The sequence below is a fragment of the Mytilus californianus genome, unplaced genomic scaffold (assembly GCF_021869535.1).
Source record: "Mytilus californianus isolate M0D057914Y unplaced genomic scaffold, xbMytCali1.0.p SCAF_11, whole genome shotgun sequence".
Lineage (NCBI taxonomy): Eukaryota > Metazoa > Mollusca > Bivalvia > Mytilida > Mytilidae > Mytilus > Mytilus californianus.
In genome coordinates, this window is record NW_026262593.1 from 18,895,023 (window position 1) to 18,909,167 (window position 14,145).

General features: G+C 32.3%; 1 protein-coding gene across 2 annotated transcripts in view; it reads right to left on the reverse strand.

Moving 5' to 3' along the window:
• LOC127720711 (uncharacterized) overlaps positions 1-12,385 on the reverse strand; it is a 42,256-nt gene extending 29,871 nt beyond the window's left edge. For both annotated transcript variants that reach the window (XM_052227471.1, XM_052227470.1), the window contains exons 1-2: positions 12,293-12,385; positions 6,193-6,262 (exon numbers count right to left, since the gene is read on the reverse strand). In XM_052227471.1, coding sequence (XP_052083431.1) covers positions 6,193-6,262; positions 12,293-12,364 — 142 coding nt within the window. In that variant the 5' untranslated portion in view covers positions 12,365-12,385. The remainder of the gene's footprint in view (positions 1-6,192; positions 6,263-12,292) is intronic.
• Between the last annotated feature and the right edge of the window lie 1,760 nt (positions 12,386-14,145).

The window sequence follows — 14,145 nt, forward strand, 5'->3', positions numbered from 1 at the left end:
AAAGATTTTTTGTCAGCTTTTTCCCGTTTTATCCATTTCAAACAGTAAGTATGGAGTGAGTCGTGGATGATATTACGACACTCATTCCAATTAATAATTGACGGGGGACGATATTTAGGTCCTTTACTGAGGAATGATTTTAACTCTCGGTCTTGAACGATGTTAAGATCTCCTGTTATAACATGGGAAATGGGTCCATAAATGTATTCGGAATTACTGCAATTACATGAAGTAGGTGTATTTTCACTGATATTAACATCTTTACACAATTGGCTATAATTAAACACAAATTTCCGGGTAGATTTCTTGTAAATATAACAAATAAGAGGGAGCTCAGTATTATCAAAATATCCCGGAATTTGTTCTTTAACAGAATGGTCGTTAAAAATACCGGCAATATTTACAAAATCAAAACCTTTATTGACATACTTTATTTTAATAAACTGTTTTTTATGATCTTCAGGGCGATCAATTTTGGGAAACAGTTTAGAATAACAATATGCCATTATAATTTGAACGATTTCATACTTAGGACTGCTATATGAAATTGTGTTGCAATCCTCTAAAATTTTATTTAACTTATTAACCGGTAATGAACAGAGCTTTGTTAACAGATAATGTCTGCCGTTGTTTTTTGAAATAGAAATTAGGTCCGAAATATTGGTATGATTGGTCCGAAATTTTCTTTGATTGCGATTTTTTCTACGACCATGAGAACGGTTTTTACGAACAGTTTTAGAAACTATATCCAAAATGTTAACAGAATCGGTTCTTGATATATTACCAATTCCCATGATATTATCATTAAGACCGAGAGGGTAGACAGTCTGTAATTTTTTAATCCAATTTAATTCAATTATTTTCCGCGATCGTACAAACTTTGAATGAGATTCACCAGGCTGCTTATTTACTACTTCTAAAGGTTGAACTGCTAAATATTTAATAGGATGATTGTGCTTCTTAAGGTGTTGATAAATGATACTTTTGAATTTATTGGGTCTTTTAAAACGATACAGATGTTCTTGAGTGCGTTTAGATAAATATCGTCCAGTTTCACCTACGTACTGAATACCGCATCCCGGTTTGTTTCATGTGAGTAAATAAATTATACTGTTTGTTTTTCAAGTTATATCAGTTTCAAAATTTAAAGAAAATGTGCGACCATTAAACGTGGACCTTACCGTATTGTTGGTGGAAAGACGGGGACATGTAAGTCATTTTTTGGCATGACACTTATCGATAGAAGGGTAACCACGATTTTTATTGTTAAAAATGTTAGCGATGGTAGTATTTTTAGATAAGCGATTTTGAAGATTGAGACGTGTAGATACCCTTTGAACGAGTTTAGTATTTAATATTTTTCCATTTCTAAGCTTCATATTTGTTTTTTGTTTGTGAATTATATTAGAAAGGAGCAAAGACTGGCGTCCAGAATATGAACCAGCATACAATGAATTAAATTATGTAAAAATGATAAATCTGTTCGGCTAAAGATGTCAAACGCTATCCGTATTAATTACCCGAAAAAGAAAGGGTATATTAGGGTAGCGACTGACGTCTGACTAAATAGTAGAATGGGGCTGAATATTGAAATACTACTTTTTGATAAATATTCCTAAAGTAATGAACTAGAGAAGTTCTCGCTCGGACACACACTCCATAATCTAGTATATTATAAGAGCATAAACCTGAAGCACGGGGAGGCACTCTACTGTCTCCACACGGCACTAAAGACAAACTCTGTAAAAAATAAAATTGAGAATGGAAATGGGGAATGTGTCAAAGAGACAACAACCCGACCACAGAACAGACAACAGCAGAAGGCCACCAACAGGTCTTCAATGCAGCGAGAAATTCCCGCACCCGGAGGCGTCCTTCAGCTGGCCCCTAAACAAATATATATACTAGTTCAGTGATAATGAACGCCATACTAAACTCCAAATTGTACACAAGAAACTAAAATTAAAAATAATACAAGACTAACAAAGGCTAGAGGCTCCTGACTTGGGACAGGCGCAAAAATGCGGCGGGGTTAAACATGTTTATGAGATCTCAACCCTCCCCCTATACCTCTAGCCAATGTAGAAAAGTAAACGCATAACAATACGCACATTAAAATTCAGTTCAAGAGAAGTCCGAGTCTGATGTCAGAAGATGTAACCAAAGAAAATAAACAAAATGACAATAATACATAAATAACAACAGACTACTAGCAGTTAACTGACATGCCAGCTCCAGACTTCAATTAAACTGATTGAAAGATTATGTCTTCATCATATGAATATCAGGCACAATCCTTCCCGTTAGGGGTTTAGTATCATACCATCATAACATATATGAGAAGAACATAACCCGTGTCATGCCAACAACTGGTTTTTAAATAAATGTGTTTAGTGCAGATGCAAAGACCCTATAAGTGAATCAATATCAACGCCAAAATATGCAATCTTTAATGACCTGACAACAGTATCGTAACTATATCCCTTCTTAATAAGTCTATTTAAAGGTTTTGTTAGTTTCAGAGGTGAATACTGACATTTTTGTGCTTTATAAAGAATATTTCCATAAAAAATTGGATGTGAAATACCTGAACGTATAAGAAGTCTGCATGTTGAGCTATATTTACGAATGATGTCCTTATACCGATGATAAAATTTAGTAAATGTTTTGACTAGTTTGTGATATCGAAAACCCTGGTGTAATAATTTTTCAGTAATACATACATTTCTCTCGTTAAAATCTAAAACATTGTTACATACACGAGCGAATCGTACAAGTTGAGATATATAAACACCGTAAGATGGTGACAAGGGAACGTCACCATCTAAAAATGGATAATTAACGATAGGAAATGAAAAATCATCTCTTTTATCATATATTTTAGTATTAAGCTTTCCGTTAATGATATAGATATCAAGATCGAGGAAAGGGCAGTGGTCATTGTTAGTATTAGCTTTATTTAAAGTAAGTTCAACAGGATAAATTTCTTTAGTATACATACTGAAGTCGTCATTATTGAGAGCCAAAATATCATCCAAATATCTAAAAGTATTATTAAATTTGTGTATCAGATGTTGTTTCGATGGGTCTTTACTGATTTTTGTCATAAATTGTAACTCATAGCAATACAAAAAAAGGTCCGCAATAAGTGGTGCACAGTTAGTCCCCATTGGAATTCCGATAACCTGACGATATACGGAATCTCCAAAGCGAACAAAAATGTTATCTAGTAAAAATTCAAGGGCATATATAGTATCAAAGCATGTCCAATTGACATAGTTTTTTTGTTTATTGCTACTAAAAAATGACCTAAAAGAGTTTGAACATATATATTCACATTCTGACTTTTTAAATGCCCATTTAATTAGGTGTGTGAATTTTTTCTTAATGAGAATGTGAGGCAATGTGGTATATAGGGTAGAAAAATCAAAACTTTGAACAGATTCAAAATCACCAATATATGCATGCAATTTATCAAGTACTTCCAACGAGTTCTTGACACTCCAAAAGTAATTAATTCCACTATTTTCGAAGGCCTTATTTGAACAATTTATTATCAGGTTTTTGATTGTACCAAGTGTACTGGTAAGAAGAATAGACAATTTAGTAGTGGAACAATGGCTTGAAGACGAAATGAATCTATATTTGTAAGGTGTTTTGTGTAGCTTCGGAAGCCAATACATAGTTGGGACTTTCATTGTATTTGGTTCTGCTTGTAAAGCGGTAGCTAAAAGTTTATGTTTGTTACAGATGTCGTTTTCTGAAAATGGAGTCAGTTGGAATGTTGGTGAATTGGTGATTTCTTTTTTCAGAACCTCAATGTAAAATTTACGTCAAACAATAATAATATTATTAGCAGCTTTATCGGCCGGGACAAAAACAAATTCCTTGGCTAGTTCTTTTAGTTTATGTTTGATACGAGAAATAGGTTTATTGTGGTTATTGTTAAGAGTAAAATGTTCTTTAAAATGTTGAATACGTATATCAACTATGTTCATTACTGATTTAAAAAAAGAGTCCAAAGATTTTTTGTCAGCTTTTTCCCGTTTTATCCATTTCAAACAGTAAGTATGGAGTGAGTCGTGGATGATATTACGACACTCATTCCAATTAATAATTGACGGGGGACGATATTTAGGTCCTTTACTGAGGAATGATTTTAACTCTCGGTCTTGAACGATGTTAAGATCTCCTGTTATAACATGGGAAATGGGTCCATAAATGTATTCGGAATTACTGCAATTACATGAAGTAGGTGTATTTTCACTGATATTAACATCTTTACACAATTGGCTATAATTAAACACAAATTTCCGGGTAGATTTCTTGTAAATATAACAAATAAGAGGGAGCTCAGTATTATCAAAATATCCCGGAATTTGTTCTTTAACAGAATGGTCGTTAAAAATATAGACTACTTAAATACCAACAATCGACTTCTCTCGTACAAAAACAATAAAATAGAATAAAACAAACACCATTACAACGATCAACACAAGGTCCAGATAGCGTGAGTGGGTACAGGCACACAGCATGATCGGATAAAACCAGTGTCACGTGAGCATACACACACACATATATATATATAAATGTTCTTTGTACAATACACTTTTACCGACCGTGCGAGGGCTGTATAGCCAGTCAAGGTCGTTAAAAACTCCCATCATCATCATCATCATCATCATCATCATCATCATCATCAATACACTTTTCAAAAGAGAGTTTAGTTGAATAATCGTAGCTAGACCCTTAAAATTTCAAAAGGCAATACATTGCCTCATTAATTTGACAAAATAAACCGACGTGATTTAATACACAGCAATATATTATGCTGGCAAAATTAATTCACATCGTACTTCGAATTCAGATTTACATATATGCCATAGATTATGCGTTATATCAGGAATGAATCCGATTATATATTTTGTTTAAATGCAAATGGTGCATCAAAGTACATCAGTAGTTTATATTTCTGGCCCTCCCTTTCCCCAATATCAGAGGGAAATGATACAATAGCAATTTCAAATAATAAAATAACATTGCGTATTAACATTTGAATTCCATGTGGTACAAGTAGCCATCCATAAGGAAATTGGAAAGACACTATCACGATTTAGTTGGCTTAAATATAATACAGTTGTGTCCCATATATCAACGGATATGATTAACTATATGTATCTAGAATCTTTGTCTCTTTTCCTCGTTTGTGACCACACTGAAGGCCACTTACTAGCGTTGTGCTCTTTCTCACATTTTCTATGTCATTTGGTTTTTCTTAATTTATTATCTTTCTATGATGTAAATGTTTTTCAATCTGTGGTTTTGCATTTTTCCATGGATTTCTTCTCTGCAATTCTTTTATATATTTATGAAAATATATTTTAACACGAAGTTGAATAATCTATGGACTGTACAGAGAAATATATAGTACTATTTTTTATTTTTTGCATGTGTGTTTGTTTTTCATATTTGCAAAATCAAACCCTGTTCTAAGGGCAAATCGGTTAGAATAGAAGTCAGCACTTCGGTGTTGACATGAATATCAATTATATGGTCATCTTTATAAATTTCCTGTTTACAAAACTTTGAATGTTTTGAAAAACTAAGGATTTTCTTATTCCAGGAATAGATTACCTTAGCCGTATTTGGCACAACGTTTTGGAATTTTGGATCCTCAATGCTCTTCAACTTTGTACTAGTTTGTCTTTAAAACTATTTCGATCTGAGCGTCACTGATGAGTCTTATGTAGACGAAACGCGCGTTTGGCGTATTAAATTATAATCCTGGTAACTTTGATAACTAATTAGAATAAAATTGAGAATGGAAATAGGAAGCACTCATTTTTTTCTGTGTCATTTTAAGAAGTCTAAAAATGTTTGTTATACAACTTTGTACAAGAACTTAGTCCGAGTTGTTTTCATTTTTGCAGGATTATGATAAACATAGAAGATTGTTATTTCCGTCGGTTATTCAGACGATCACTCCAGAATCTAGATAATTGTTTTGTGTTTATTTAATTTAATTACTTTGCAAACCAAAATTAAGCTATACTTACAATGACTAATGATATTAATATTCATTATTTTCTCTTATAACTTAGGGAAACAATTTACAGAAAGCTTTCCATGGATATCTAATCATATTCAAATTGCACGGATTGAGATTTACTATACAAATATGAAACAGTTTACCTGGTTCACAATTAAGATACGGGATACAATGTCTGCTTAAAGTAGGGTAGTAAACATATCCTCCCACAGCCTGTAATTGAACATAATAAAGCTAAGATATACTAAACTTTTAAAGTTGTTGATGCATACCAACATTTTGTTTTTCGAGAAAAATAAGCATACAGTGTGTATTAAACTTACTCAGTTATACTTGTTTTACTTGTTGTCTCCATATAAATTCTACTTTTGGCACAGATAAAAACGATAAATAACATATTCAGAGAATTTCATTAAAAATTGCTTAGTATAATCAAGATATCCTGAACTGATATTGACTACCAATCAGACGATGCTCAAACATATTTATTTAAAATGAGACAAACGTTTCGTGTGCTGTGTTGCTGTAGATAATATCTCTTGTAAAAGACAACGAGGGTCGATTGAGACCCAAGCGTTACGACAGAAGGAATGATTATCAGCTTTCCAGTTGTGAACTTTATTTCTATATAGCAATATTTCAGCACAGCCTGCATATGGATTATATGTCTCTTATATAAACAATTTCAAAACTGTGCGTTATCTATAATGATTTTCTTGATAAATGGTTGCTGTTTACAATGAACCTATTAAACCAAGTGTTCAAAACAGTAGATTTGTTCGGTCCTTGTGCATCCTTAACTTTCAAGTGTTCGGCTTTAAGCGTTCCTGGTGGGATAGAATCCAGAAAAGCGCTTCGGACGCATCCAATTTATAACGTGTTGTTTTCATTTTTTACGGACAACATCACTCGTTGGTTGACCATTTCGGATATGTGTCACAGATGACAATAATAAAATTTTGTTCAAATTTTCGTAAACACAATCGTGTTCACTTTTTGCTCGGATAGGACATTACAAAATGAGACTCACCACCGAATAAGTATTTACCATAAGTGACACGACAGGTGAAACTAGAAGAGTAGGATGTGCTTACCTTTCCTAAATCACCAAAAAAATTTTGGGTAAATTTATGTTTCCCAATCGTTAGTTTGCTATACAGTGTTTAATGAACTAATTAACTTGGTTCTTTTCGTCGTTTTTGTGTTTATGCCTTGCTTTTTTTTAGACTTTGAATGTCCCTTTGGTATCTTCTGTCTCTCTTTTAGCCACCATATATAATTCTTATCACTTAGGATAACAATCAATGTTAATGACCATCATGATGCATCTCATCATACAAACGTCAACTGGACTCCTACTAAAATACCGGTACAGGTCGTGGGCTACTAATGTGTGCGGGCATAGGTACGAAATAAAAAATTGAAAACAACACGTTTAATAATTTCATGCGTCCGAAGCGCTTTTCTGGATTTACCTTCATCAGGAACGCTCAATGCTAAACATTTGAAATCCGAGGGATGTATAAATACCGAAATAGTTGAAGAGCTATATGACAAAAATACCTAAAACAAATAGCCAAATTCATCTAAGGTCAACTTTGCCTGAGGGAGTTGAAATCTCAGTTTCTTTATAATTTATTTTAAAATTTATAAACGGACAATTTTAGAAAAGTTAGTTATAAATCATGTCAGTACCGAAGTACTGACTACTGAGCTGATGATACCCTCGGGGACTGATAGTCCACCAGCATAGGTATCGACCCAGTGATGTAAAAAATTGAAAACAACACGTTTAATAATTTCATGCGTCCGAAGCGCTTTTCTAGATTTACCTTCATCAGGAACGCTATATACGAACGAAAAATACCAAACTCCAAGGAAAATTCAAATCGGAAAGTCCCATATCAAATGGGAAAATCAAAATCTCAACACATCAAACGAATGGAAAACAACTGTCCAGGTACAGGCATTTCCTTATGTAGAAAATTGTGGATTAAACCTGGTTTTGTAGCTTGCTAAACCTCTCACTTGTATGATAGTCGCATAAAATTCCAAAGTTAAATGTTTTTTTTTCAATCGGCTGCTACCGATGACAATAATACCAAAACCTAGTGTAACACATTGCATAAATGTAAGAAATATCACGTCTTGTATAGCTATCTATTGCTGAATTTAAAGATTATTTTTTTTATTTGTCGATTCAGTCTCTTTGGTCGACTTTAATGGCAAAATGTTTATATCAGTCAAGAATAGTTAAGAATATGAAAAACTAATCAAATATTAGTTTAAAATGTTGATAAAAAAATAGGAATTTCAACGAAAACTCAGTTCAGGAGCACTGCTCGGTAGTATCGAATACCAAAATAATACTCGGTTTCATGCTAGGACATTGTCCCCTTCTCTTCATAAGGAGTATTTTCTTGAGAGCACCAATCGGAGATTAAAATAGTAATCATTGATTAATCACAGTTGAATTTTTGAGAAGTTGAAGTATATAGGTGGAGATTCAAAGCGAAAATCCTTCCAAAGAACAATAGAACGTTTAACGGACGGTCGTGAGCATCAGTAACTTCTAATTATCGCCTGTGTTAATGTGTTTTCTATAAGTTTACACAATTTACTTGTTGCTTATCTGCTTTAACTTTGTAATCATATTATTATATTCAATAGATGTTTATTATTGGTAAGATTATTGTTTTCTTAATCAGAACATGTACATAATTAAGGAATTATTACGATTCTAATAGGACAAAAACAGTACTTTCATCGGTCGACGCGTACGAAAATGCCTTGGGAATGCTTGGTTTTTCCCGTTTCCTCTCAATGAAATATGTACATTACATTTACATATTTGATAAGTTTAAAAAAATGATAGCAGGGTAAATATATGTAAAATAACAATATGTAATATAATTTTCTGCAAGCAACTTAAATATATATATTTTATTACGATAATAATGAAAATAACTAGAATGTAAACAGTAAGCTTGTGCACATGTGTCAAACATATTTTGTGCTAATTAGAACACGGATTTGTTTACATAGGGAAATAAGGTCGTCATCTTAGAATGCGCTATAAAATTATTGTATATAATTCCTGAAACCATTTTGTAGTCCCCGATAATAATGTATCGGGTTTAACGTCCATTAGACTGTGACAAAACTTAAAATTCTTTTAATTGTGTTTCCAATTCGTTGATATTTTTCTGAACAAGTACTTGAGTATTGCTTGGTAAATCCAAAGAGTTTCCGATTAGTAATTTTTCATCGAGTTGACATCCCTAATAATGCACACTTTATGAAGCGTTCGTTATCTAAAGATTCGTTTATTTCAAAACTTAACATTTGTATCCAATTGCCATAAAATGAATATAACACTTGACTGATGCTGTGCGTCAAAGGCGCTTTCATCGATTTACTTTCATCAGGAGAGTCCAAACCAAAAAATTGAAAGCCAAGGATGTACAAGACCAAAACACACGAAGCAAAATATTACCATAAAGGAAAAGAAAGTTTATTTGATTGGGAAAATAAACCCTAAGTTGGAACAATTTTTTGTTGTTGAGAGAATTCTGTAAATGAGAGGCGAAAGAAACAAAAGGGAAACTAAAACTCATAAGTAAAAAAAAAACAAAAAAAATAACAATGACATGGCAAAAAACGATCAAATGTAGAACAGCAATGTACAAAACACAACATAGAAAACCAAAAACTGAGCAACACGAACCCAACTTAAAAAAACGGAGATTATTTCAGGTGCTCCGGAAGGGTAAGCAGACCTTATTCCACATACGACATCCGTCGTGTAAAATTAAGTAACGAGATCCGTTTCACGACATCTATTTCTAATTGTATTTGATAGAACTTCTTTAGGTTAATGGTGAAACATTATAGTAGACTTTTTGTGTAATTTCCCTGACATTTTTCAGTTATATATACCAATTGTTAAAATAAATCTTCAAAAATCGTTAAGATAAATATAGTTACTTAATATTTCGAGTTTGATTTACCGTTACAGATCTCTTGTATTCATATAGTCGAATAGATCTTCAACGATAAATACGAGTACGTTAATATTTCCGTATAAAATGTTATTGGTAGCAAAGTACTATACATATCACTGAATATGGAATGTATAGTAATAATCTCCCTTGTTTTCTATTAAATACTTACATCTGGCGCAGAAAAATTGATTCCAATAATGGTATTACATGTGCATCCAAAAGTGGCAAAATAATCATGCAGTTTATTGATGGTGGCTTCATAATGGTAGAAGTACTACAACATTTTGTCAACAAAAACGACAACAAAACAACAATAATCATGCATTTGAGAGGTTTAGCTAGCTATAAAACCAGGTTCAATCCACCATGTTCTACATAAGAAAATGCCTGTACCAAGTCAGGAATATGACAGTTGTTATCCATTCGTTTGATGTGTTTGAGCTTTTGATTTTGCCATTTGATTATGGCTTATATCTAGAAATTGACTATGAGGGTCGGTTGAAAACAAAACTTTACGACAAAAGAGATGATTTCAGCTTTCAATTGTGATTTTTCATTTTTAAACTAAGTGTTCCAAATGGTGAAGTTGAAATCATCACTTTGTAAATTTTACGGACGCCATCACGAGTTGGTTGACCGTTATGGAATATCCGTTTCACAGATGATATCGGATATGTTCCTTATGTCGTAACTATAATCCCGTTCCCTTTTCACGAATGTGACCTACCGAATTAGACCATCTGCCCCTATTTGTGACATTTGTACTGTTTCTGTAGTGTTAGGAGTTACAATTTATGATAAAAAATTGAATAACACTTTTAGATATTTGGATGATATATTGGCTCTCAATAATGACGACTTCAGTATGTACACTAAAGAAATTTATCCTGCTGAACTGACTTTAAATAAAGCTAATACTAACAATGAACACTGTCCTTTCTTGGATCTTGATATCTATATCTTTAACTGGAAGCTTAATACCAAAATTTACGATAAAAGAGATAATAATTCATTTCATATTGTTAATTGTCCATTTTTAGATGGTGACGTTCCCTTGTCACCATCTTATGGTGTTTATATATATCAACTTCGATTTGCTCCTGTATGTAACAACGTATTTGATTTTAACGAAAGAAATTGCTGTAGTACAGAAAAATTATTACACCAGGGTATTCGATATTACAAACGTGTCAAAACATTTACCAAATTTTATCATCGGTACAAGGACATTATTCGTAAATATAAATCTACGTGTAGACATCTTATACGTTCAGGTATTTCACATCGAATCTTTTATGGTAATATTCTATACAAAGCACAAAAATATGGTCATTCACCTCAAAAGCTAACGAAACCTTCAAACAGACTTATTCAGAAGGAATATAGTTACGGTACTGTTGTCAGGTCATTAAATATGGCATTTTTTGGAATTAATATTGATTCACTCATAGGGTCTTTGCATCGGAAATAAACACATTTATTCTAAAACCAGTTGATGGCATGATACGGGTTATGTTCTTCTCATATATTTTATGATGGTATGATACTAAACCCCTAACGGGAGGGATTGTGATTGATTTTCATATGATGAAGACATAATCTTTCAATCAGTTTAATTGAGGTCTGGAGGTGGCATGTCAGTAACTGCTAGTAGTCCATTGTTAATTTATGTTATCATTGTCATTTTGCTTAGTTTCTTCTGTTACCTATTCTAACTCGGACTCGGACTTCCTCAAAATGAGTTTTACTGTGCGTATTGCTATGTGTTTGTTTATTCTACATTGGCTAGAGGTATAGGGACGGATGAGATCTCACAAAACATGTTTAACCCCGCCGCACGTTTGCGCCTGTCCCAAGTCAGGAACCTCTAGTCTTTGTTAGTATTGTATGTTTTTTTAATTTTGGTTCATTTTTATGTTTCGGAGTTGAGTGTGACGTCCATTTTCTCTGAACTAGTACACAGTTTTGTTTAGGGACCAGCTGAAGCCCGCCTTCGGGTGTAGAATTTTCTCGCTGTGTTGAAGACCCACTGGTGGCCTTGGGCTGTTTTCTGCTCTTTGGTTGGGTTGTCTATTTGACACATTCCCCGTTTCCATTCTCAATTTTATGACAATAGTAGTACATGTACTATTATTGATAGAACAGAATTAGGATGGTGACGTAATGGACATAAATAATCATGCCTGCATATTTCAAATATTTTAATATCAAACAAATAAATGTATATACACATACTTACCTCTGACTTCAAACAGACGATGAAATGAAAAAACAAGATAAAAGTCTGCATTGAAACGGTCATCACACTCATACCTTTGGAACCTATTAAAGAAAAAAATATTTAACATTTAAATTGTATTAAAATTCATTACATATCACGAGAAAATTTCATCAAGGATGTATTCTTCTGATGTTTCAGTATCGTTGAAATCTAGTTCGGGAATTATTTCCAAAACATGTAAAACAAGTGGAAAATATCAATGCATTTAAAAAATATTATAATCAAACTAAACTCTATGAAAAAATTATTTACTTACAGTAAGTTGTTTTTGAGTAATAAAATTTTCAAATTTTATAACCAATACGGTCAGTGTCATCAGCTAAAATGTTGAGAAAATGGGTTCTCTTCAATATTCTTAGATATGTATTTTTTCAATCATTCTTTACAAAGAAGCTGAAATAATATGCTTTTTGTTCTAAAAAAAAAAAGAGAAAAATCCCAAATTTACAAAATTGACAGCATGATCAATTTGACACGAACATGCAACAAAATTTTATAAAACTTTCTAATATTCACACCAACTAATAGTTTTTTTAAGTTAAATTTGATCAGATTGGTCCACTTCATCTTTAGTGAAAGTATGATAAAATGTTTAGTTGTGAAACTGTGATTTTTTTCATGATAAAAGCCCCAAAATGTGTAAAAATGGATGAAAATGGGAAGCTAATTAAACATGCAGTTCTTTAAAATGGCCGTAGCAAAAAAATAAGTGCACCACCATATGATATTTTCATCGTGAATTATTTTCTTACAGTAATATAAACCCCAAAATCAGGTTAAGGAAAAAGTTTAATTCTAGAAATATTTTGCTCCTCAGAGGTGTACAACGCACAACAACGTTATTTTTTCTCAATAATTTAATCAGTCTTTCAGAAACATGTTTTTGTTTTCATATATATTAATGACGAACATCATATCAATATTACTATGCAACATAAAAATAACTTCGTTATGATATTCTTGTAAGAAACAGACACTTACCTCATATGTATAGATCTTTAAAAATTCTAGCTACCTAATTTGTAATAGACGTGTTAGGAAAGTCAATAGGATTTTGACGCTGATGTTAAATACCAATACCACTACAGGCTTTAGTGGGGACTATCTCAAAAAGCACAGATAATCATTCATTATATTTACCTGTATGGGTTCGTTTAATAATGCTGAGATGATTTTTAAACAATAAGATGATTACATTTTATTCTGAAATACACAGACGAAAATTCAGCAAAACAACACGATTATTATTTATATTATTATCATAAAATTGCATTGTTTCATAGTAGTGATCGATTAAGATTAAGATCGTTGTTCCCCCTTTTCTTACTATTTTGTTGAACGACTACAAGGAAAATCTGCAAAGTGATCAAAATAAATGAATAAAAAAAACACTGCAATCAAATCACATCCGAATCCGATTTTTTACTCTAAATAAATCTTTGTTCGAAATGTTCGTTTATTTGAAATTCATTTAAATATACTTTTCAATGTCGGGAACTTTCTTAGCTTTTATGCGGAATGGGGTTTGCTCCTTGTTGGAGGCCATACGGTGACCTAAAGTAGCAAACATTTACGTCATATGATCTCTGGTAGATAGTTGTCTACTTTGGCAATCATACCACATCTCCTTTTTTAAATCATTTTCTATAATAGAGAAATGTGTAGCTTAAAATTCTAATAAAAAAAACTAGAAATTTGTGTACTTGACAATTAAAAAAAAAAAAAAAAATGAAACAAAAGCGTATTCAATTTGATTATTTTTATTGTTTTTATTTCATCTAGTAAGGTTACTATGGCAACTAAATGTAATA